Source organism: Diorhabda sublineata, chromosome X (genome assembly GCF_026230105.1).
Source record: "Diorhabda sublineata isolate icDioSubl1.1 chromosome X, icDioSubl1.1, whole genome shotgun sequence".
Taxonomy (NCBI): Eukaryota; Metazoa; Arthropoda; class Insecta; order Coleoptera; family Chrysomelidae; genus Diorhabda; species Diorhabda sublineata.
In genome coordinates this window covers 13,114,945-13,142,642 of record NC_079485.1, presented here as the reverse complement: position 1 = coordinate 13,142,642, position 27,698 = coordinate 13,114,945, and the positions used below count along the sequence as shown (strand labels likewise).

The window sequence follows — 27,698 nt, the reverse complement described above, 5'->3', positions numbered from 1 at the left end:
TCACTCACTTGAACACAACACTGCATGACAGCACAATAGAATAAGTGAATGTCCGATAAAGGTATATCACGTTTCTAAATTAATTGCAACTATATCGTTGAACAAACAAAAACGAAGAATTTCCTGCCTACTAATTTCATGACCGAATTATAATTGAATAATCGATTTTCCAGTTTCAGTAGTGACGTAAGCATTCTGGTGACGGAAGCGTCGCCCGAGAGCCACTCGACGAGGCCACCTTTAAATCGGCAAAATAGCGAATCCACCGTAATTCAAGTATTGGTACATAGAGAAAGCGAAGAATACAATAACGAAGAAGAATCGGGAACTAGTTGTCCGATAATAACTGAACCTGCGCACGAACAAGAATCGACTGACGTAGTTGTAGACTTAAATGACCTTGAATCGTGCAGCTGATCTTTACCCAATCGATAATTCGATTTTTCAAACGAAATATCCGGAGGCATTTGATTAATAGTGGGTTAGATTTTTTCGTCTTCTCTAAAACTCGTGATTGATATAATTATTGTGGAAAAATAGCTGAATAACTAGGAAAGTAGATTGAACTAAAAGTATACGAAAAGCCTTCAATTTTTAATTTTAGTAATCGATACAAATATAACTATGAATCCATGGGCAGTAAATAACAACTAACCATACTTTGTATACTTATAATCTTCCTTATTTGAAGTCTTCCCATCACTTCTAGATATTTTGAAAATATGTTATGCCCCTTGTATAGAGTTTTAATCAAAATATTCTTCCAGGAAATCATATTTTGTCAAATTTTTCATTATCTATTCTGTTTTATGATATATAATGGTGAAAATACAAATGGCCCATGTAAATAAAAGCACTAATTGCGAATTTACTTATTTCAATTTAAATTTTTTACTTACTTCTTTGCTTCCATTCTATAGACGTGTACAGTATATTTTTTGAATAATGCACGTGACGAAATTAGTCAAATGAAATTTGAGTTGTGCCTTTCTAGGCCTTATCATTATATAATGATAATTAATATTTTAATAAATTATAAACATAACCTAAAATATTTATCAAATGCCAAGGATATATTTGTTGCAATAAAAATTTGTAAAATACCAAATATTTAGAAAAGAGCATATTCGTATTACATTATATTTATTTCCAAAAATGACAATCAGTAGAAAAATATAAACAAAACGAAAGCTACTTTTATGAGACGAAATTTATCTATATATCTTTTACTTTGGGTCCAATTTTCAACTATATATAAGCTTCGATTCCAATAGATATCAGTTAGTTGAAAACTAGTATTATAAAAACACACTATAACGTAATTAAAGTCAATTGAAATAAACTCGCTTGTAAATGCTTCAAATAATAGCCGTAAACTTTCCACACACTTGCGCATGAGACATCCATCTAAGCAACCACCCCCAGAAATAGAACCCCCACCTAACATTTCGACAGGTCCTCATCTTCTTTAACGTCGCAGTTTCGCGCTTAGACTCTGGACGTCTTAATATGTGAGTATTTTCGCTATCCAACCTCCTTCGGCAACCGAACGGTCGGTCCTCCGTCTTCTTTTCATCTGTCCCCAATTCATAACTCAGTACTTGCTTATGAAGTACGGAGTTACCGTGTCTTCTTGTGGATAATACTTTCATATATCAAAATTTAGATATTTATACGTTATAGCGAGATTTTTGTCGTTTGACACGCGTCAAACGTCACATGTCACTTTATAATGTCAAGTAGTTTTAAATTAAAAACGTCATACGATATGCTCTATGATTAGTGGGAAGATAATGTGGCGCAAGACAGACACGCATATATATATATATATATATATATATATATATATATATATATATATATATATATATATATAAGCAATAATAAACTGGGAGTAACGTTGTTAGATCATTACAATCAGGTTATGTTGTCAGCGTATTGTATTAATAGTAAACGCTGTTTCCTTCTTCCTAATTCTTATTGTTTAATTAAAACAATAACTTAGTCTCGAATAAATAATAATGACACAATACGGGAAAATGCATCTAAATTGTAAAATCCGGCAACATTGCCGTGATAAAAACTTTTGAATCAATCAATAGAAGATTTTCGAAAGTAAAAAATATTGAATCTGACGACGATATCAGAAGTGCATCCCCATTTTGTGTCGATTATTTTTCTATATATATATAAATAAATAAGAAATATAGGTGTTTGTTTTATTTTCGATATTTAACTAATGTGCGTGCGCCGAATACAGTCTGCATTTTATATTTTAAAATTTCGTTAATACTAATTAATAAAAGTGAGATTCGGCGAACGCGACGCACTGATTTGAGTTGATTTGTATAAAGCAGTAGGTTAAATTCTAAAAAAATTTAAAAAAAACGCCGAATGGTGCAGTCAGAGATTTATATATAAATAATGTAAAGAAAAATTTTAAATCGTTATTAGATGATAGTTCATATTTTATAAGTTGTTTCGTTTTCGATTTAGTACATTTAAATGGAACGTCTAAAATTTTGTAAGGAATTTAGTTAAAAGACTTAATTATAAGTAAATTGATTAAATTGTGTCTTTTTCGTGTCATTAAGTGAATAATTAAAAGTAAAAAAATAGGAACAAAGTCCATGTATAAGGAAATCTGGACACGAGCGGTCATTAACGTGATTGGTTAGCCTCAAGCTAAGAAATTAATGGCGAGTCCAATAAGAGAAGCGCGCGAAACAGTGATGTATTCAAATGACCTATAGGGACATATTTTAAAACTATAGTTCTATGGAAGTAAAAACATTAATAGATTTAAATAATAAAATTACAAGAGACGATTCAAATGACAATGTTTAAGTAAAACACAAGTTTGGTTTGTTTTTGTTTACATTCGCGAGACCACATGACAGGTGACAAACGCACAAGCGCGTGCGCCATTAATTAAAGAAATAGACCCAAAAATCTCACTCTTACACATCAGCGTTTTAGCTCGTATCCAGACTTTCGAATACATAGAAACAATCGTCGACGCCATCTAGTTCAAATTAGTAAAACTATTATTTTAAGTACAGTAACAAAGTCAAAATAAGGATTATCATACAAAATAAAAATGCAGTAATGTTTTTTGGGTAATTGTTCGATATAGGTTCCAACCCTCCGATGACCTTGACCTTAGAATAACCTAACCTAGTTTCTATCCTTCAAATAAAGTTATTTTTGCTTTTCCGGCGTGGGTCAAATCTTGCGTTGATACTTACCACCTCCCCCCTTGACCAACATATTTCAAGGTCAAGGTCACCAATATCATCTATATCGAAGAATTTCCGTTGTTTATTTATTACAAGGAAATGTTTCAAATAAAATATAATTCAATTAAAATAGGGGGTTTATAGATTTCGTTTGCTGTTTGTTATTGTTTAAAATTTTGATTATACACCGAGAGGATATTTGTCTTTGAACTAATTACATTGAAAATATTTTATACTTAAATGTACTGATATTCGAGTTGTTGAAAATATATCATATAGATACAGGTTATTATAAGGTCAATTATTATTAAAAGCATATTGTTGATTTATATGGACTATAAAAAGATGTACCCATACAATCATAAAAGTATTAGAATAGATTAAAAACTTAAATAAAAAAATAGTATTTCAATTAATATCGTCTTTTTATCGTTATTAAATTATAGATATATATATAGTATGCTTCGTTTTTTTTACAAATTTTCGTTTTTATCTTTATATTATATGAAAATGACAAATAAAATTATAGTTAAGTTATGAAAATTTATTTTTCTAACACCTACACCTAAATTATGTAGCTCATCTGGAGTTTACGATTTTTGTTATACGAATATGTTTTTTTATTTATACACTGTCTTTACCGTTCTTAATTCATTTAAACGCTATACACTACACTTAACTAATCTATTCAAATTCTTCAATTACTTTCTAGTACAGTCACTATGACCATTCATTATAAACTGAACTAAACTACGTTACACAAACTCCTTACATATATATCCCTAACCAAAAGAATTCAAAAAATTCTAGAAAATAAAGAAAAAAACAAATAAATAAATACACCTTCCTAGAAAAATGTAAATAAACTGCCTGCTATAATAAAAAGTTATATAAAAAACAAACATGGCAGTTTGAAAAAATCCAATATAATTTACCCCATCATCGCTATTTTCTTGTCCAGTTGCAACCCCTCCCTATTAGCAATTCGATTTAATGGAGAAATAAAACAAACAATAACTTGTTAATCATATATCTATATATTCATATTTATATAATTAAAAGCTGATAAAATATGATACGGTTACAAACGGAAAGCCGTAACCTCATCACAGATCATCTGCAGCAGAAACTTTTACACAAAACAAAACGTGCCACCAAATTTTTGTACATTGATTTTCAAAAGCTTTACGAAAACACCGGCGCATCGATCTGTCATTTTTTTTTATTTATCCAGGAAAAATCCGAGCTATTCAGTCGAGATTTTTATTATAAAAAAAGTAGACGAACGCTCGCGTCATCTGCCGGACGATTTTATTTTTCCCCCATTTTTCCGAACGAGGCTTCAACAAATTAACGATACATCGACTTTTTTCAAAGTGCTTTGTTACTTCCTCGCTCTCGTTGGATCCGTCGTCAAACTGGAAGAATTCTGAAAAACAAAATAATACTTTATTTCATAATATTTTAAAATGACCCACTTTTTCATTCTCTTTTACATCGTTCACTCTCCTCCATGCGCTCATTTCTTCAATCTAATTCTATCATACTTAGATTTACCTTCTCATTCTCATTCATTTGATTTCTATTTCCTCAATCATTCTCTTTAACGCGCCATTTTCATTCACTCTCATCAATGCAACATCAAACCCATTTTTCCAATCCTATTTATTTCGACTTTCATTGTTTCTCCCTCCATTTATTCTGTTCTCTTACTAACATCAACGCACCATTAAACTCATTTTTCTAATTTATGTGTTCTTTACTTTTCACTTCATTATCTCTTCAAACATACTCTTTTCTTCATTCACTCACATGATCAAAGAGATCAACCTCAAATTCATATTTGTTTAATTTGTCTCCCTTTGTCTGGTTTCGATTATTCTTCTTCCCTCTCTCTCTTCAATATTTTCCCACTCTAGCATGCATTCTTTATTCACCCGTCGAGTTTCTTCCACTTCCCTACCACTCTCTTCAGTTCTTACAAACATTTCCTCGTACTTTTTTATTATTATTTTTTACCACTTCGCATCACTACTATTTTTTTTCTTTAATTATTTTTATAATATTTACTTACCATTTCAGTGGTAAGACAGTTGATAGCGTGTTCTACGGTCTTTTTGTGGTGTGATTTCATAGACGAATGAGTTCCTTGCTTCAATGGAGTCGTGGGACATCCTGTTTTGATTAAATTTAATTTGATATAATGTCAATCTGATAGATTTATATAAAAAAGCTAAATTACTATTGAAAAAAAAGTTATTCAAGCGCTACAATGTTTTCAAATTTATTGCGAAACGAAGGCGACTAGTTTTTGGGTGCACTATCATCAATAGAGTGAATAATTACATGAATAGGGGAATATCCTAGTGACTGCGCCAATTGTTTTTTTTTTGTTTTTTGAAATAAAAATATAATTGGCAAGGTGAGTATGGTTTTTATCGAAATCTATTGAAAAATTAGCCTCACTTATAGTTTCAATTGGATTTTATCGGATTCCAACTATACATTTGAGATATGGATGAATTTAATCGGAAAATCGAAATGAACGATTCAAAAAAATATACGCGAAAACTATATACATTTTTCATGTTTTTTTAATATAAAACAAATTTCTCCGACTATGCCGAAGATTTTTGATATTAAAATGGTCCGCATACAATTATTTGAAAAAAAATCGCCGAAACGGGGGGCTATTCAGAAGTAGAATATTTCGAAAAATGAAAATTCTCCGAGTTTTATTGACAAAAATAATAGAAAAATAAAAATAAATAAAACTCGAAGCCCTGATAGCAGCGATGGTATCTCATCACTCACCCATATCTCCACTACTTGATGATTCGGTAAAAGAGGGTGTACCTTCAGTCCAGGTCGGTGTGGAGCCTTCAACGGAGGTCGGAGGCGTCCATGCCAACCCCCTGGAATGACTCGAGTGTCCACCCGCACCCGAACTGCCCGATTCTACGCTAAGCGATGACGATTTATTTTCTGGCCGAGATTCTAACTTTATGTCACTAAAGCTACAATAAAAAGACACATACACAAAGTGACAACGTAAACGCAACACGTGATCTACGAAACGAAACTTTAAATATTGCACTTCGTACTATTTACACCGACGGACATTGTTTTAACCTGTGTGAATAAAAATTTAATGCATAGATCACGCGTATTCGATTCGAGAGCGTACAATGAAACAGATTTATAAGCGAAGCAAATGATTCAAATGAAAAATTGCTGGAAGTCTCACCTTACAGGATCGTCCTTGTAATTTCTAACGGCGATATGATGTAAGGATGCGTACGATTGGGTCGAATGAGAAGAATGCGAACCCGAATGTACTTGGGAAGGTAGTGACGAGGCCGCTCCCATGGCCAGTCTGACGTGAGACGGGTCGTCGTCAAGGCCTTCGTAAGTCGGCGGCGGCGTACTGCAGCAGCTCGGCGCTATACCTTTAAAAAATTGGAAAAAGTTGATTTGTAGATCGGAAGATATCGCAGTTAGTCATTTCGCGTGTTAAATGACAGTTGCACAAAATTCAATTATACAGAGTATCCGTTTTTATAACACCGCGTAACTCGAGGTATTTCAAGTAGAAAGATATAATTTTTGATTGAATTAACTATCATCATACACGAAATAAATACTGTAAATGTTTTTGTAAAAAACAAATCAACACTACCAAATTCTAAAACGGAAAAAATCGAAGGCTTAGAGTGTCTAGTGTTACTAGATCGGGTTTCTAAGCTAACGAACACGGCACAACTCAACACAACAAGCATAATGTCAAAATCGAAAAAAATAAAAACGTACGAAAAACAAATTTACGAAATCGAACAGTGCCATCTTCCTTGTGCCGTGCTTGAACCTATAGCAAATAAAAAAAAATGAAAATAAACAACGACATGCAAACGCACAAAAAATAATATTCTAAACCCTAATCACGTTCTATCAGGATTCCTTTTTTTTAGTGTATACTATTTGATATTTCATACATATCTTCCCGGTTTATAATCATAATTAAAACATGTTAATTTGGCGTTTTTGAAATCGTACAATCCATTTATCGATGTCTCAGATGTAGGGAATTAGTACTACCGGTTTTAGCGGATTGATGGACTTCCGGTTGAGTATTACAACTCGATTTATAAATTAAACGAAATGGCAGTTATCGGCCAATTAATATAATCTAACCTAACTAGAAAATACATCAACAAAAGATAGTTTTCAATTCGAAATAGTCCCCCCTCGGTAAAACCGGAAATACTATATAGCTGACGTATTTTCGAAAAATTGACACCTTTACCACCACTTAAAAAAAAGGAAAATCATAATATTTCTTTTTATCAGCGTTAATTTCTATTTTTGTTAGTTGTGTTTTGGTGGAATAGTAGCGATTTCTACGCTTTCCAAAATTCTAAAAAAATGACATGTATGTTTTCAAGATAGTTAAGATTTAAAAAAATACAAATTTTTTAATGAAAATAAACACTTAGTAGATTTACAATGCTATATTTTTTTTATTTTTAAGAAATTTATTTTACTCAATCTATTCCACCAAAAAACTGAACACAATCATGTCCAACTGTTCCGCATCTTGAAGAAGATGTTAGATTTCCACCAAAAGTTAACAACGAAAGATAACATAGAAATACGAAAAAAATAGACGCTCAAAAATCTACCGTAGAGATAAAAAAAGGGAGCAGAAAAATCGAGTAACATAACATAACATAACATAAAATACAAGTAACTTTTCATTTGTCAATGGTATAGTACCGGGTCGAAATGAAATATCGTGAAAAGATAAAAATTAATGGGAACTAGTGCATTAAATTGATCAAAGTATAGGTTAAAAACGGCACAAATCACTAATCTACTTCATACTTTAACAACTAAATACACTAACTATACTCAATCTTGAGATCACGTAATTCTGGCGCATGCCAATCAGAAGCGTCCTCTACCGTCAACATCGCACCTTTATTCTGTCGTTCGCGCTTCACTTTCGGAGTACCACGAGGCGGTACTGGTGGCGGTACTTTGCCTTTACATTCGCCGTTCGATCGCCCAACCAAAACGGCGGGATAGGCCGATGGAGGTGGGGAAGAAACGGGCGAAAGCGGAGTACAGGAAGCCGGTAATTGCGCAGCTTTCGTCGATTCTACTTCGGATTGGACGACTATGCAGATTGTCCAAGTAATAAAACAATTAGGCGAAGGTAAATTCTTATGTGTACAGAAGTTGATATAAGAGGAATCGTAACCGAAGGGGCAAACAAACACTTTTTTAATTCCTTTTTTTTTAGTTATATTAACTTCTGTAACTATATTTATATTTCGATCACAAAATCAATATAAAAGAAAGGAAATTTTCCGTGAAACCACTTCGCTCCTGATGACGAAAAAGTTTTAAAGAAACTTTAGTCGATTCTGTTCTTTTTGTGGAAATAGTCCCTCAACGTAAGACTGGTTTTCATAGTTACATATTGGAGGAAAAGTGAAGGTATCCTTTCACCAAAACTTGAAATGAAAGTTAAGAGAGATACAATTTAATTTTTAAAATTTTTTTCCATTTTTAATTATGTGATTAGATCGAATGATAGTTCATTTTAGTCATAATTCAACTGTCTACAAATTATTGGTAGGTACAAATAATTTCAATTACTAATAGAATAAACCGAAAAAAATTAGAAGACTTGATCAGATACTATCTGACTTTTGGTGGAAAAATATTGGTCTTTCAAACAAAATATATAGAGTTATTGTTCCACTAAAACTCAATTATAAATGCCTATAAATTATTTGTTCCTATCATTCATAGTTTTTGTATATTTTATCTTGATTCAATAAATAGTGGAGAAAATTTTAAAAAATTGATCAAATAAAATTTCTATAATTATTTCTGTCTTTTGGTGGAAAACTGCTCGTATATATTTTGTTTAAAAAACCACTTTTTTCCACCAAAAGTCAGAGAAAATTATAGAAATTTTATTTGATCAATTTTTTAAAAATTTTCTCCACTATTTATTGAATCAAGATAAAATATACAAAAACTATAAATGATAGGAACAAATATTTTGTAGACAGTTAAATTACGACTACTTAGAAGGTGGAAAATTCTTAGAAATCAAATTATATCTCTATTAATTTTCATTTCAACTTTTGGTGGAAGGATAGCAGAATTTCCAAAAATATATAAACGGCTACTTTTCTACCAAAACACAGAAAAATATTAACAACGATATTTCGCGAAAAATTAATTTTTCACCTATAAGAATTATCTCATTTTCACAACCGAAATCGAATGATTTTTTTCAATCTTTATTTTGGAGCCAAATGTAGGACAAACATTAAGTATTATCATAAACATGTTTATAATAAATATACAGGGTGAACGAGACAACCAACTTTGGATTACCCTGTATATATATATACTACAAGTATAAACATAAACAGCACGGTTAACCACAAACCCCACTTACCGGTTTTGTTTCCAACAGTGTTACTCACTTTCACCTGAATAGCTGCATATAACAATAAATAGAAAATTTGAGGGACGGAATAAATACAACACCCTGTACTTACTTTCTCTTTCATTAGTTTCCTCGTGCCTGCCCAACGGTCTCGACAACGACTTCCTTTTAGACGGAGAATGTTTCAGAGCTGAAACAATTTTAAAATTAAATTTTTCGTCCAATAGAAACGAATCATTGTTTTTTCCTTAAAATTCAATATCCTCCAAAATTCAATTATACAGTGTGAATTATAAATAAAAACATATCAATTAAAATGAGTTTAGATTATTATACGTTTACAATGTTATCGGATCTTCCCGGTATTATAAAATCATCTCTGTATACTTTTTTATCCTTATGATATGATCTCGAAGGAATGTTGATAAAACAACGCTACAATTTCCCAGTGGTCAGTCTAGGAAGCAACGACTGTTTCAAATATGAATCTAGGAAGATAGAAGTTCGTAAAAGTGAATATGGACGACAAGAACTTTCAAAAAGTGAGTCTAGGAAGCAACGGATGTTTAAAATGTGAATCTAGGAAGAAAGAAGTTCGTAAACGTGAATATGGACGACAAAAGCGTTCAAAAAGTGAGTCTAGGAAGCATTGATACCTTCAAATGTGAATCTAGGAAGCAATAAGTTCGTAAAAGTGAATATGGACGGCAAAAACTTTCAAAAAGTGAGTCTAGGAAGCAACGACTGTTCCAAATGTGAATCTAGGAAGCAAGAAGTACGTAAAAGTGGAATATTTTTCAATAGTAGATCTAGAAAGCATTGATATTTGGATCAAAGAAGCATAAACTTCTCTAAAACTGAAAGTAGAAATAAAATATTTCTCAGTAGTGGATCTAGGAAACAACGAGTGCTTCAAATGTGAATCTAGGAAGCAAAAATTTTGCAAAAATGAAAATAGAAAAAAGAATTTTCCAGTAGTGAATCTAGCAAGCAACGTTGTCTCAAAACTGAATATGGGAAGCAAGAATTTTTTATAAAAGTAAAAATTTTTCAATCGTGAGTCTAGGAAGCAAGGATTATCCGAAACTAATGGGGAAAAAATTATGTAAGCGAGAGTTGGTTTCGTGAAACGCTATTTTATCGGAGTTCCCCACAATAAAAAGTATACAGGGTATTTCGTTTTTAAATAGAAGAAGCTCGTAATGTTTCTGGAAGATCTGACAACTCAATTAGATGGTCGCTAAAATAATTCTACAAAAGCCATTTCCAAAATGAGTCGATGTCAAATAATTCAATGAGATTTTCAGAGTTAGAGCAATATTTACATAAAAGAAGCTCCATCATGCAAAACATGCTCGCTTCAAAAATAGCGTTTCGATAATTTTTTTTTCAGATCTGTTAAAAAACTTCTGCTATTTCGAATGGGAAAAAGTCATCAAAAACCGTATACGAGGTGCGACAATTAAATTCTTCTTTCCTTGAAGGAGACTTCTACATTAAGAATGAAGGAACAATATTGGGATCATCTAAATCAGAATTTTTCACCGGGTCGATTAAGTTATCAGAATTTAATCGCTGCACCTCGTATATATTATACGAATATGAGAAATTGATCATTCCATTTTTGCTATATGAAAAAATCGGCAAATTCACAGGCGCATGCTCATTCAAAAATTTGTCATGACGTAAAAGCTTGAACAAAACGAGATAAATCTGCACTAAATTACTAAAGGTTGAATTACCTATGTAGCTGGTTACCAGATTACGAAACTTGCGATGATTGCCTTTTATTTCGGGTAAGTCCACTACGAGAAGCATTGAAAAATACGATCCGTTACTATTTTAACTTAAATATTTTTTGTTTATTCACGATACCCGGTACATAGTGTCGCCTGTAATGTCTCTCGTTGTGAAAAAATGATAGTAATGCCAAACGATCAACTGTTATTTGATTCGAGACTTAGGGAATCAGTAGAATCGTCTTTTGGAAAAATTATTGATAGAAACCTAAAAAATGGTAATCTTTGGGCGGAATGAGTCATAATAGTGTGAAATGACAAAAATTTATGAATTGGTGATCGTTAGACGAAATGGTGATAAAAATTCATGAAATGGTAATCTTTAATACTATCAAGAGACAACATGTCAATCTATAAATGACGGAAATTCATTAAATGGATATCTTTAGTCAGAATAATGTAAAAAATTTGAAAAATCGTAATCTCGAGATGAAATTAAGTGAAACAATTTATGATTAATTAACAAACTGAGTGATACAAATCATGAAATTAATCCAGGGGTGGAATAAATGACAATAATGGTAATCTTCAGATAAAATAAATTATAGGAATGTATAAGATGGTAATCAGCACTAGAAATAAAGCCCATAAATTAAAAAATGATAATGTAAAAGAACCATTTTTGGACGAATAGAGTGATAAAGGTTTATTAAAAAAATGGTAATATTTAGTGGAAACCACGAGAAATGATGAAAACGTGAAATAAATCACAATAATTTACTAAACAGACAGTATAAATTATAGATATATATGAAATGGTAATCCATAGTAGAAATAAATTTCATTAATTGAAAAATGGTAACGTATATTGAAATAATTAATGACATGTTAAATTTTTGTCGGAGTTAATGTCAAAAATTTGTAAATTCGTAATAAACCAGTGAAATTTAAGAAACGGTGTTTTTTAGACGAATTGAGTGATTAAAAGATGGTAATCTTTAGTAAAAATCATGATAAAAACACTATACATAGATTAAATAAATAACAATGATTTAGAATCTTTGATGAGTATAATTGAGGAGAATTCGTAAAATTATAATCTACAAGTAAAATAATATTTATGGAATATAAATGTCTGGACAAAATTATGAATACGTGAAATAATTGATATAAATTCATAAAATGGTAATCTTTACTCGCAATGAGTAATCTAAAGTCCAAAAATGGTAATCTTCTTATGAAATGGGTAACAAAAAGTGAAACAACTGTTTTAATAACAAAAATTGATAAAACTTATGATCTATAAGTGATAGAAAATTGTAATCTATCAGTGAAATATGTAAAATAAAATATATTTATATATATAAACAATATTTAAAGAAAAGACTAGCTAAAATGGCGAAACTATAATAGAATCAAAGAGAAATTCATGAAATGTTAAATTGTGAGTGAAATAATTGATAAAATCCCTGGTATGGTAATCTCAAGTAAAATAAGTGACAGATATTTATAAAATGGTTATCTATGAGTGAAATAATTAATAGATATCCCAAAAGTGGTAATCTTCAATCATAATTCGTTATTAGTTAATGTTTAAATGAAATAAGTGAAATAAATCCTTAATTTTTTCAGGAATTAAGTGACAAATACATAAAAATGTTGAACTATAAGTGGAATAACTGACAAAAATATCAAAAATGATAATTTAATCAGTATAAGTGATAATGAAATCACTCAATTTTTTAATGAAATCAGTTACAAATTTGTAAAATAGTAATCTATAAGTAAAATAAGTGGCAGGAATTTTTAAAATGGTAATCTATAAGCGAAATAATTGATATAAATACATAAGATGCCAGTCTTCAATTAAAATAAGTAACAAAAGATCATTATTATTGAATTTATGCTTGAGATAAGTGATAAATTTTATAAAATGGTAAACTATAATTAAAATAAGTAACAGAAATTCCTAAAAGTGAAATAAATGGCTGATATCTATAAAATGGTGAGCTTCAACCATAATAAGTGACAAAAATTCGTTATTAGTTAATGTTTGGATGAAATAAGTGATATAAATCCCTAAAATGGTAATCAATAAGTAAAATAAGTGACGGAAATTCCTAATATGGTAATCTCTTAGTTAAATAAGTGACAGAAATCCCTAGAATGGTAATCAATAAGTGAAATAAGTGACGGAAATTCCTAATACCGTAATCTCTTAGTTAAATAAGTGACAGAAGTTCCTAAAATGGTAATAAATAAGTAAAATAAGTGACAGATATTTGTAGATAAATTATTTTTAATCAGAATAAGTAACAGAAATATTTTTTAGTCAATTTTTGAATGTAATAAGCGACAAATTCGTGAAATGGCAATCTGTAATCCCCAAAAAAAGATGGTTTATACCAATCGATCCTTACCTTATTTAACTATAATTTGTTTTTTTTTTTCAGTACTGAGTAATACAAGATATTCCGTTAATATTTTTTAGTTCTATAAAAATCACACAGAACTCCACATACATATTCCGATTTAGCTCCATAACAAACCCGAAGGTTATCTTAACAACCATAACCGATAAAAATTTTCAAAATAGTTCGAAACGAAAATACATTAAAGGGTAATTCAAAAAGCACACTCATAGATTCATAGCTCTACAGGGTGTATTGTAAATATCGTATCGACAGTAAAAACAATATTTTTAGACACCCAACCAATAGTTTGAGTGATTTATTGAAATAATTTCGACTTACGTGACGGAATTTTTTTGAATACAGTTTGCGACATGAACTTTTGGAATCGTTGGGCGTAAAAACTCGGTCTATGTACAGATACTGTATCCTAAAGAAAACAGAAGATTTCAAATGGATCGTACTAAAACGGGTCGTGATATACTTACACCGTCGTGAATCATCGACTTCCAAGTGTGTTCCAATTTTTTCTTTAACCTATAACTTTGTAAAATATCTATGATCCCTATAAATAATAGAAGACGTTCCCCCTTTTCGTTCCTAGCTGGGATACCTCCAGGTCTAAAATTATGATAAAAAAATAGAAAGAAATATAGTGATTCATATATGATGGTCTTTAAACCACCCTGTATATTGACATATAAAAGTAAACGTTGGGAAGTTTAATTGGAAGAGGGTTTCTGTATAAAAAATCGAATTTTTTCTATTTCATCTCATGGAAAAATTGGGAAAATTGTTGGGAAAAGTTATGGGTTCTAGATTAATAAAAAAAGAAAATAATTATTTTGGTAAAATTAAATCAAAAGCCATAACCGTTTATTGTTATCCGTGCTTCATAATTTTTACGGATTTTTAAAAAATTATTTAAAAAAAAATTTTTTTTAAATAGACATATTTGATAATAATCAAATACAATTTTTCGATTTCCCTCGTATTTTACTAGAAACTCAACTTTAGTGACCAATTTTTAGAATCCTCCACCATATAAAACATAGTATGTTTAAACCCAACAAAAAACAAAAAAAATTAATATTAAATATACCGTATTTTGAAATGATGTTTTACCTGCAAGAAAAACCCAAATTATATTCTCCAAAAAGAAAGTGGACATCGCTGGACCACCCAAAATACCTAGATGCTATCATGGACCAAGGACAGACATTAAAGAACCACCTACTGATCAAAAATAAGACAAGTAGACGACTTATAGAACTCATTGGAAGATGATCCAAGCTGGAGCTGAAAACCATCAGAGCCATCTTTATCCACAACATACTGAATGCTCCAAGTCCAGTAAAATATGAGTCAGTGCCAAACATTGAATACAGCTTGGTATATCAGAACCCAACAACCTAACCAAAAAAAGATAATAGAAGATACTCCAGTCTCCATGAACTACTGCAGGCATCAAAGGCCTTGACATAGCTAGAACAGAACTAGCAGTGGCAAATAAGAATAAAGAAAAAAAAAGGATTCATTAGAGATTTAACCAACATGAGGATTGGGAAAATCACGAGTAGGAACAGCTTCAACAAGTGGATGCAAACCTCAAGAATTTGTTCAAAAAACAGACACCTAATGTAAAGGTCAGAACTGATGGAAAATGAATGAAGTACATGTCACTATTTGAAGCAAAAAAAGAAAATAATTTCAATAAATTCACGGAAGTAGGAAGGATGGAAGGGGCGGATTTGGACCAGGTATAAACTTCGTTAAAATCCTTGAAAATTGACGTTAATTAAATCTAATCGAATTTTTGCTACCCCAAAACTGATTTAAATATAAGTGAATGTTACTTACGGCGTATCATCATCTTCGTCTATGGGTTCAGATTCAGCCTGGATGCTCTCCATGGCCGTGGAATGCGCGACAAGTCTTTGCCTATTTATCGACCTACTGCGATTCAAAGCACCGCCACCCGCTGCTGCAGCGGCGGTACTCATTCTGTCTTCTTTTTCTCTCTCTCTTTCTTCGAGTATCATATTCGAACTCGTATCACCTGCCTGACCTTCGGACACCAACTTATCCAAGTGACTCTGAGATTTCCTTTCCTAAAAAAATTTCAATCAAACCCGAATCAATCGGCGCGGTTTTACCGACCATTTTTTCCTTTTGCGCCTGATCCAAATTATGTATAGCCAACAATAAACTGTAATCCATAATTTTGAAACTTTCCAATACTCTACAGTCCCTCTGGATCGTCTTGGTTAGGGCGTTATACGTATCAGCTTCCATGAAAATACCTTCCGGATGGTGTTCCATAAAATCCAAATCTTTGTAGGTGGGCGCCCGTTTCGCCCTTTCCGCTTTCGAGGCCTACGAAAAATCCGCCATTCACATAGTCGGATATAATAAACAACTACAGATCTGTTAACTCACCTTCCTTTTATAAGTACTACCTTTCAGATCATACTTTTGGTGCATGGTGATGTTGCTAGGTAGTAAATTATTCATAACGACCAGTCTTACGTTTTTACTATTACATTGATAACAATAAAGCCCGAAGAATTTCGGTAACAGTGTCCTAGGATTCTGATTTAGATTCATGTAATAACCTGTAATAAATAACACGAATATACAAGTTCTGTTCCATCAAAATTTTCCCAACTCAATACCCAAAACATCTTGTAAAAGACAACTAAGTTCAATGGTCTGGGTATCGGCTTTTATAAAGTAAACTCAACTTCATAAACAATATTGGAGATTGCTAAAATGCCAATTATGACAGTTTAGCTCATTTTCGACGAATTATTTAATGCTTATATTAAGTTCATGATAAAGTGTGTTCCAATGTTTTTAATCCATAACTTACAAAAAAAACAAGACTGCCAGGTGGCTACGCTACAACCTTTATAGGAATGACATAAAAAGACCTCACAGCGCTGTGATAAGACACCATAGAAACACATTAATCTCAATCTGCTCAGACAACAGACAGCTTGTGCTGTAGTGAGTAGCAAAACGGATTCGTTCGCAAGATTTCGGATCGGCAAATCCACCATTTGGTCCAGAACCTATTCCTGGTGTTGCTATTACGTCTCTCCACGATCTGCTTGCAAAACAGGCTCCGCGGAGATGGATAGAAAATACCTGACATGAACTTCTCCGCTGAAACAGGCGACAAATACGATTCTTCTAATTGTAAACGTTCTTCATGCTATAGGGATAATGCACAATTCGAAATGCTGCTGGTGCATGAAAGAGGAAGAAACCACAGACATACGAGAGCGGTTCAACTACTTGGATAAGCCTCACAACATGCCTAATGACAAGGTTCAAATCAAAGCGCTCGATCAGTTTTTCAAAAGACATTAAGGCACGACAAGTCTATTTAGCCGCCCACTGTTGGATGAACTATGTATGATGAACTATGGAGTATGTATTTTCCAACATGATGCTGCTTGTCATACGGCCAAAAAGTGAAATATTGGATGTCAAAATATTCTAAAGTGGACATCTAGTAGATCAGATCAAATCCATTAGGAACCCTTCCAGAATTACGAACTCACCTCTAAGCAATATGCAACAGTTTTCTACTATGTTAGTTGATAGTTCGCCGACCATAGAGTTAATATTAAAGATAAAGAAAGCGACATATAAGTCGTAGACTTTTTTCTGATTCGATCGCTATGACGTCGAAGTTTCGAGAAGTGGAAACCGCAAAGGAGGAGAACAAGTTTTGATTTTATTGGGGAGAAAGGGAGATCTTTTTTCTTCTGTTTTAACTGTCACTCAATTTGTAATATTAATTTGATGACGCCTACACGAAGCAGATGTCAGTGATTTGATTTTATTTGATTTTGCTTCAACTCATAAATTATATCTTCCCAAAAATTTGAGATTTTGCATTAAAATTGTATATATTTCATCAAAAATACATTATGATTAATAGCTTCCGTTGAAAAAAGTTTAGTATACGTTGTACTCGAAAATTTGTTAACTGTCTTTTTTTATTTAAGATCGGGGCAATTATACTATAGGAAATTTGTTTTTGAAATAAAATTTAATTCCGAAAACTCAGTTTTATTTACGATTCAAATTTAAATAGAAATAAAAGTGTTTTGAACATACCTATCGTGAAGGTATTATAAATATTTGCGTACCCAAAATTAATTATCTCCCGTGTCACTGTAATTTAGGTTTTATTTGTTTATTTTGAGTCAATTTATAGAAAATAGATTTGGTTTTTTAGTGAAATGATTGAAAAAGTTTTTCTCAATTCATTTGAAAGGAATGAATGAAAGGATGTGTTGATAAGGTTTTTTATTGATAATTTATCTTTTGACCTTGTACTAAAATATAAGTTGTTCCAAAAAAACAGCAGCTCGCGATAGTATATAAATTTCCGCAATTTAATTGAATATAAAAAAAATGGTTATATTTAGTTAATGGAAAAAATATTATGAATTTTGATGAATGATTCCAATTTTATTCATTATACCACATTTTAATGGTAAATTGCGTACATAATTAATTCTTTAATTAGTTTTCAGAGTCCAAATAACTAACCACGAATATAATACATGTTTATACTGTTTATTTTATAATATAATGAATAGCAAAAATTACGAATATAAAAACAAATAAGTTGAAAATGAATCAGAAAAATGAGAAAATCAAAAATAAATATAGGATAAAATAAGAAAAATAAAGTGGTAAAAACAAAAAAAAAGAAAATTATAAGAAAATGATGAAAAAACCAACAGAGAAATGAAAGTGTATTAAAGTAGAATAAGATAAACAGGAAGATGAAAATAAGGAAACAAACAAAAAAAGAAAAAATGAGTTGAAAGAAAAAAAACTAAAGTAAAGGATAAAAAAGTAGAAGAAAATGACATAAGGGAAAGAAATGAAAAGAAATATATACGAAAAACGAGGAATAATAAAAATCGAGGAAATTGAGATAAGATAAAAACAAATAAAAAAGCTGAAGCAAAGATAACACACAAAATAATGAAAAGAAAAAATGAGGATTTAAAAAAGAGAACGGAGAAATAATAAAGATTTTCTATTACAGACACCAAAATGGAAAAGGAAAAAACAAAATTAGAAGAAAATATGAAATTGAAGCGAAAGGAAAACATTAATATGAAAAAGAATAAACGGAAAAATTAGAGGAAAAAATATAAGAGCAAAAAACAATAGAAAAGTGAAATTACATCAGAAAAGAAAAACCAGGAGAGAGTATGTAAAAAGGGGAATAATAGGAATGATACAATAAGAAAAACCAAAAAGACCAATTAGAAAAAAAGAAACAAAAGAAAACAATCAAAAAAGGAAAATGAAAGCAAAGAAGGGCAAGTAAGAAAAAAAAATGTGAGAGTAAGAAAGAAAAAAGTGCTAAAATGAACATGTAGTTAAAAAAAGGAAAATACTGATAAAATAAGTAGGAGTTAGAGAAAAAAAGCGGAAAAGAAAAAACAGGAATCAAGAAAAATAGAAAGAGAATTGAAAGTCATCATAAGGAAGAAAAAAAACAAGAAGAGAACAAAGGAAAATTCAAAATAGAGAAAAAGGAGGATAAAAAAATAAAAAATGAAGGAGACAAGAAAAAGAATAAAAAAAATAATGTTACATTAATAAAAAAGGAAATAAAGAATAGAAAAAAACCATATAAACAGAAACAGAAAATAAGCCAGGAATAAATAAACTAAATGAATATTATATCGAAAAAGGATAAAAACATGAAGAAATGGAGGAAAAAAAGAGGGAATACAGTAAACCTAGAAAATGGTCAATAATAAACTCAAGTAAGTAAGTAAGGAAACGGAATCGAATCAAAAATATTACTCACCAGCTAACAGTTTCTGTAAAAATTCCCCCTCTTTATGTTGTACAGTCTTAATGATGAATTCGTCGTCGGCGGTGACGTAAAATATGGAACCGCTGGCACCGGGATTGGACAATTCCCTTAATCTTGTATTGCACATCGACATCTGCAAACAAGATGTCAAAGAAGACGGCTCATGTAAACAAATTTATAAATTAATGGAATTAGCCGCCTCTTTGGGTTCAAGTTTTACTGATACCAATGAAAATTTGTATTACTCACCAAAAAGTCGTCCGGTTGGATACCGAACAAGTCTCTAAAATACCTGAAAGCTATCGGAGCGTAATTTTTGAATTTGAATTCCGAATAATGGTGAGCGGGCGTGTGATTGGAGCCTTCGCTAGGGAAATTTGTCGTTTCCACGGTCATGAAATCCTGCATCAACAAATCTCTTTCCGGTTTAGAAGCCAGTCCGCCGACGGCGTGTTGGATACCTGAGAAAAATTTATGTTGCAACCGATTCATTCCAAATCAAACAAAAATCAAATCAAAAAAGGATACGCATATGAGAAAAAAAAATAAGAGAAATGTTATTAGAAGAATATATAAAATAGAGAAATAATTTCAGATTAAAAAAATTAGTAGAATTAAACAGAAGATGAGGGTATAAAAGGGAAAATAAGAGTAGTGAAAAAGAAAATAGAAGGAAAAAGATAAAATTAGAGAAAAAATAACTGAATTAACATGAAAAACGATAATGACAATAATAGAAAACTGCGATAAAAACAAGAAAGGAAAATGGGAGGAATGGTGATGAAAAAGAAAACGAGAAAGAAGTAGAAATCAAGAACAAAAACAGAAAAACGTTGAAAACATAAGCAAAAATGGAATAAAACAGAAAGAACGATGAAAAAGGAGGACGGAGCAAAAACAAAGGAAATAGACATAAAAAAATAAAGTATTATGAAATCTACACAGATGTAGTAAATAATGAGAGAGAAGGGAACGGGAAGAAATGAAAGTGAAACAGCGAACTCTATTATCACAAATGCTACAAAAAGCAACGAGAATATTTGTAACATTTGTCGATTATAATAAGACCTTTGACTCTTTGAATATATCTCCAAGTAATATGAAAAAAATCGTCTAAAACTGAGATAAAAACAAAAAAGTAAAAATTATAGTGAAAATGAAAAGAAGAAAACATAGATGGAAGTTAAAGAAAACAACAAAGGAATTTGAAAATGAAATAAAAAAGGAATGATGATGCAGCAAGAGGACAGAGCACAAATGAGGGAAATAGACGTGAAAAAATAAATAGAAACAACTAAGTATTATCAAATCTAAACGGAATAGAGTACAAGGAAAAAAAGGAGAACAAAGTAAAAACAAAAATAAAGAGAGGGATAGGAAGAAAAAGTGGAAGTGGAAAAACGAAATGTTTTATCACCAATGCAATAGAAAAATATAGTTATATGAATATTTCTAACATTGTTAATTATAATAAGACATTTGACTCTGTAAATATACCCCCAAAATAATATTAAAAAAGTCGTCTGAATTTCCAATAAAAAATAATGAACATGAAACAAGATGACAAAAATAGAAAACTGCGATGGAAACAAAAAAGGGAAAATGGGAAAATGATGTTTAAAAGGAAAAGAGGTGTCTAAAAAAGAAGAAAAAATAAATGGAAGTTAAAGCAAACAAAGGAATTCGAAAATGAAATAAAAAAGGAATGATGATGCAGAAAGAGGACAGATAAAGAAAGTCAACCTAAAAACATAAATGAAAACAACGAAGTACTATCAAATCTACAATGGTATAGGGAAAAATGAAAGAGAAGGGAATGGGAAGAAATGAAAGTGAAAAATCGAACTCTTTTATCACAAATGCTACAAAAAACAGAGTATTTCTAGCATTTGTCGATTATAATAAGGCTTTTGACTCTGTAAATTTTTCCCCCAAAATAACTTTTCCTATACAAAATAATAAAGATGAAAAAAGATGACAAAAATAGAAAACTACGATAAAATCAAAAAAAGGAAAATGGGAAAATGATGTGGAAAGAAAATGAGGTGTCTAAAAAAGATACTTATATGAATATTTTTAACATTTGTCAATTATAATAAGACCTTTGACTCTGTAAGTAAGTATACCCCTAAAATAACATTAAAAAAAGTCGTCTAATTTCCTATAATTTTTTTTTCTAATTGAACCATTCACCACCAACAGTCGAAACAAATACAAAAAGAAATAATGTTTATATTTAGAATGTATTATTGATAAAACAAATTATCTATAGTAGTGACGTAGTTACTTAACATTTATCAAATAGGAGGTTTCGATATGCTAATAGTTTATACTAGTTTATACGTACAGATATTGTTCAAATTATTTTTTCACTAAAATCATTTTTTTGTGTTATATGAAGATAAATAATTTACGTGGGTACCTAAAAAACCGATTATACGATTCCTCCCTGTTAATCTCTGGAATTTTATCAATGATAACACATGTAAAATACGTTAAATTAACTTACCCAATTGGATCGAGCCCATAATTTGTGTTGATTGAATTTTTTTATACGTAATTTCTCCCCCCACTCCGACCCTCCGATGACCAATCTTCCGCTCCCTTTCATTTTTTGGTTTGTTATCGTTCGAAAGTGTTTTTTGATTAAGCTAGAAACAAAAGAAATAAAAAACATGTTGGTAGGTTGATTTTTATGGAAAATATCTCAACTGGCACTACAGACAACAAAGATGAAATATACGATCAGATTTTGAGTATACAGGATGTCCCGCATTTGTACCTTCAACTTAAATATACCAAATTTGGTACAGTGTAGACTGTTAAGGGCATTAAGTAACAGTAAGTAGAAGGCGATCGAAATGTTCTAGGGGTTAATTAGGGGTGACAGAACCTTAAAATTTTAGCGTTCTTATCTATCAGTTGATTTTAAAAAAGTATTTTTATACCATAGATAGTTTTATTCTAATGCTTTTTTACCCTTCTTTATTTTTTCATTTTCCATTGACTTAAGGTGATCTACCCTCGATCGCCATCTACTTAATGCCCTTAACAGTCTTATACTAAATTTTTTTTCAAAATTTTGGGCTCCACTTTGACCTATAATTCCTCAGGGAAGCAGCCTGGTAGTATAGAAATAAATTACCTCCAAATGTCCGTTTTTATATGGGAAACCCTGTATATTTTATGTTATCCATTTTTTTTTTCAAATAAACGTGATCAATACCAAAATTGATATTGACACTTTTCCACTTTTCATGAATCAATCATGAGGAAAATACTTGAATATTTCGAGAAATTTACTTATTCCCAAAATTGACGATATTTAGGAAATATTTAAGCAGAAATTAAAACAATTCTCAAAAAAGCAAAAATTATCATATTTTCTAATATCAAGAAACACGTTTATATTCAAAATTTACAAAGATTTTCAATACCGAATAATAAAAATTATTTGAATTTGAAAATTAGGAAAAATTGTCATATTTTAAAATTCCAAAAAGTCCAACCATTTCCGAAACGGATAAAATTTACATTTTTCCAAAAGCAAATTTCAAACAATTTAAAAACATTAACAAATTCTGTTATTTCCGAAATTCGCTTTATTCTGCAAATCAAATTTCCATATTCATAGTATTACACAAACAATTCACATATACCGTAAAATCCCGAAAATTGCCCCTCCCTCGAATATAATACAAAGGGGAAACATCATATATAGTTGAGTGTTAATTTCTTTTTTCGTTTGAAGATGGCGCCATCATGCAAACATTACGATAAGTGCAAATTGTTTTCAATTATATTTCAAATTAATGAAATTAATGAAAAATAAATTAATGAAAAAAAAATGTACTTATAACTTATTTTATACATTTTATTTATATTATTTATCTTTTATACTCATTTTTTGGCACTGAAACATGTTTTAGGGATTATTTTATTAAAAAATCCCGACTATAACCCCCTATCTACAATACATCTGTTTTAATTTGTAAAAAAGAGGGGGGTTACTTTCAGGATTTTACAGTACCTACTACAATGATACGAGGTTACTTTATTTGCTTAATAACGCAATATCGTTCTAAATATACAGTGTGTCTCGATATTATTTATATAATTCAAAATCGTAAAATTTCCAAATTTTTAGTCAGTCTCCCGTATATTAAATTGTGAAATAAATTACAGTAACGTTCGAAGTATTTAATTTAGTACACGTCAACGAGGTCAATAGCAATGAAGAGAAAGTTTTGGTCGTCCCTTACTGGACGTAAGTGAAAACAGAAAAATAAATTGTACTTACATCTTGTATACTTTTGAACGCCACTGATGTATCATCTTTATCTAAAAAAAAACAAGAAGAAAAAATAATTTAAACGCCATTAATCAGAGAGGTTTATCAAGAAATGAGTCTGCTTAATTTATTTCAATTATAACGATGTAAGTACGAATTGTCAGATGTTCCATTTTCGAGACATCCGCACGCCTCGGCGCCGTATCGATGTTTTTATTGTCCAACTCTTTTAATTTATTCAACTACATACTCTGATAATCGATATTAGAATTTCTCTAAAAATACGTTATTCAATTGTTAGAGGCATGAATTAATGAAATATCAAGAGGGTCGTGAGTATGATTTTATGATATAATTTCAAAATAAAACATCGGGATAAAGTCATGGAATGAAATTAAAAGATAATTATCTACAAAAATGAGATATAATATAAACAGCAAAATGAAAATACGAGAAAATATCATCGTTGAGAGAATAACTGCCTAAATTTTACAAGAGAGGATAAAACTGGTTAGCTTGACATATGACAGATTGCAATTTCGATTTATACGATACATGATAAGCAAATTCAATAGATACGCACACGCAATGACAAAAACAAAAATGAGAGAAAGAGCGAGAAAAACTGAAATTGATATAAAAATAAAATAATATAAAGTAACCATAAAAGAACAAAAAAGATAAAGAAAGAGGTGAAAATAATATAAAATGAAGGAGAAAGAAACAGAAAACCAAGTTTATAAAAAAAATAAAGGCCGAGAAAAGTGAAAAAAGCAAAAAGGAAGTGGAAATAAAAGAAATCACATTAATAAAAACGATAAAGAAATTTTGAAAAACCGAGAGAACGAAATTTAAACAAAAAGGACAAAATTATTAAATGAAAAATAAGATAAGAATGGAGGGAGAGAGACCAAAAACATAAAAATAGAAGTAGATGAAAAACGATAAAGTGTAGGAGAAAAAACAAAAAATAAATAAGAAACAAAAGGAAAGAAACGAAATAGTGAAAGTGAAAGAAGAATTAATTTGTGAAAGAGAAAAAACATTAGAAATTTTTTGTGCAACAATTAATATGGTAAAAAAAGAACCATATGTTTGTTTCCAAATTATTTTTAAAATATTATTTGGTCGATTAGTTTACAATTTCCATTTTAAACAGATAATAATATAAAATTCGTAACCTCCAAATAGTAACAAAACATATTGTTTTGACAGTTGATAGGTGCGTCAAACTTATAAAAACAAAATTTCCTATAAAGCTGAGTATTCAAACTATAATAATTTTTATATGCTTCTAAATGTTTTTGATTTTAGGTCTCTTTTGATTTAAAATTAGTTTCTTTTATAATTTTTGAAAATCTGTTGAAAATTTGACATTTCGACTTTATATTTATATTTTGATAAAAACTAAAAAAAGTCAAAACGTCAATTTTTTATCTATCTTTCAAAAATTATTTAAAAGAACTAATTTTAAAACAGAAGACACCTAAAATGAAGACAATTTAGAAATAATAAATATATCTAAGGTCTAAGAATCAAGGAATTAAAAAATATAATTTTTATATAGACATAAGAACTGGCTCATTTTTATCCCTTAACAATATTTGCTAATTTGTTTTCAAATTCAATTTACTGTGAAATGTGACCAAAATATCACACTTACTATTGAATTTGATTGTTATTTACTTACATGTCATTGTAAACTGTCAAAAATTTAACACATTAGACAACAATACATCTATGACTAGATGTCCCAAAAAATATATCATCAGTCAAAAATGTTTGCGTCACTATCAGATAAAGATTTATTGCTTGATAAGTCGATAAATATTTGTTTAGTTCATATACAGCGCTGCTAATACAACTCAGCTTTATCAAATATTATTTTCAAAATGATGTAATAATTTAATGGAAATTTGTTATATTCTTCGAAATTTTTTGGGATTTTTACTTATTCCCAAAAAATTCTACTACAAAATTTAGTTTTTGTAAATTTTCATTTAGACTTCTGTAAATAAGAAATTGACATTTTTATATTGTACCACATCTAGACAAAATGTCTTCGAAATATACAAAATTTTAACATTAAAATCAATTATAAAACAGGATATGCATGGGAAAAAAATTCATTTGAAGAATATTGTGTTGCTTATTTTGGAAGCCACTAAGAAATTAAAAGAATGTCTTATCGAGGAAAACACATTTCAAAGTTATTAAATTAGTTCAAAATGAATTTAAAAGAAGCTGAATTTTATTTCTTAACACTTTTGTTATGATTGCCAAGAAAAGGGATCATATCATATCATATTTTGATACAATAGAAACAATATAAAATTTTAAAAAGAAAATTTTTCTGTTTGATCTCAAAGTAAACAAATAAGGGCTCTATCAAGTTACTATAACTATTAGTTATAATTTTAGAAACCTACATGTTTATACAATATATATAATAAAATACCTCCCAAATCGAACTGAATAGTACCAGATTTTTCATTTCATACCATAAACATGTTCCTTTGGTTTTCCTATGGCTACTGCAAGTTCTCATTTTATTAATACTTGTGCTCCTCATTTATTTGAGAATCTCAAAATAAACTCGAAGTTTATATTAAGGCACATGTAATTGTTGCCTTTTTCCTTAATTCCTTTAAAGAACTTCTTCAACTTTTCACTTTTATAATATTCTTTCATCATTTATCTGTTTTATTATCAAATATAAATCAATATAACATATGTTGTATTTCTTCTATTAATCTTATTCATCTCTAAATCACTTTCTGTTTCCTTTGAACTTTCAACACTTTTATCCTCAAATTCTAGATACACTTTTAAATAGAAATATTAAATCATCAAATAGATCATCAGTTTTCTTATTATTTAAATAGAAATATCATATTCCAACACAATTAGCCATAATTATACCAATAAAAGGTCTTTTATTACAAACAAACATTACAATTTCACATGACTCAAACAAAATAAATGGAGCTACTTATAAAACTACATATATTATATCAAAAGAATATTGAACAATACTTGCGTATTGTTTGGCAATGAAACAAATAAAACTCTGATTAAATCCATACTAACTTTAAAAGTGTGTCAAGAATGTAGACAAACCTTGTAAAAATAATGATTAAAATTTTCGACATGAGAATTAATAATTTTCTGTTACTTTGTTTAAAGCAAATATATTTCCAAATTAGTTAATACATGAAATTAGTACATACCATCATTATCTTCGGTTTCTGATGATTCACGATATCCCGGAATTTCCTTGGAACTGTTCATATTCGACAATTGATTTGCATCAATTTCGATCGTGTCTCCAGAAGCCATTTCGCTATTAATGGGACTATGTCCGATTTAGAAATCGAAAAATTGTTTCATTGAAAATACTTTACTGATGTATCATTTAAGAATAACTATTGTACGGGGAGTACATGGAAAACTGTAAATTCCATTTACAATCCACACCTTTCCTCTGACTGACCTTTGACATGTCAATATTGACTTTAAGTCGAACTGTCACAATTCGCCTGACGTATTTTCGTCTTCTTTTTTAATTACTATCGGTACGTTTACCAATATAGTGCTCACAGCTATATAGTAGTAATCCAAATAATCAACCTTCCATTAAAAAATTTTAGACTATTCAAATATCGGACAATTTGTATTGTTTGGGT

The 27,698-nt window shown here is 30.1% G+C and overlaps 2 protein-coding genes across 12 annotated transcripts in view; one reads left to right on the top strand and one right to left on the bottom strand.

The window, feature by feature from the left end:
* LOC130451816 (sodium channel protein 60E) overlaps positions 1–3,770 on the top strand; it is a 71,326-nt gene extending 67,556 nt beyond the window's left edge. For all 3 annotated transcript variants that reach the window (XM_056791090.1, XM_056791092.1, XM_056791091.1), the window contains exon 31: positions 174–3,770. In XM_056791090.1, the coding sequence (XP_056647068.1) occupies positions 174–417 (244 nt within the window). In that variant the 3' untranslated portion in view covers positions 418–3,770. The remainder of the gene's footprint in view (positions 1–173) is intronic.
* A 483-nt stretch (positions 3,771–4,253) lies between these two features.
* LOC130451817 (phosphatidylinositol 4-phosphate 5-kinase type-1 alpha) lies at positions 4,254–27,544 on the bottom strand. 9 transcript variants are annotated; one of them, XM_056791093.1, is made up of 17 exons: positions 27,243–27,544; positions 24,022–24,062; positions 22,231–22,372; positions 19,971–20,182; positions 19,713–19,854; positions 16,298–16,473; positions 16,019–16,234; positions 15,719–15,969; positions 14,347–14,479; positions 14,201–14,288; positions 9,821–9,898; positions 9,718–9,759; positions 8,143–8,415; positions 6,487–6,688; positions 6,054–6,256; positions 5,314–5,414; positions 4,254–4,668 (listed from the first exon to the last, which is right to left on the bottom strand). In XM_056791093.1, the coding sequence occupies exons 1-17, from the start codon at positions 27,349–27,351 to the stop codon at positions 4,624–4,626; spliced, it is 2,454 nt and encodes an 817-aa protein (XP_056647071.1). In that variant the 5' UTR covers positions 27,352–27,544; the 3' UTR covers positions 4,254–4,623. The 9 variants fall into 9 exon arrangements, with proteins under 9 accessions (XP_056647071.1, XP_056647073.1, XP_056647074.1 ...); XM_056791095.1 differs by having other exon boundaries at positions 6,096–6,256; positions 27,243–27,526; XM_056791096.1 differs by having other exon boundaries at positions 8,215–8,415; positions 27,243–27,526.
* Between the last annotated feature and the right edge of the window lie 154 nt (positions 27,545–27,698).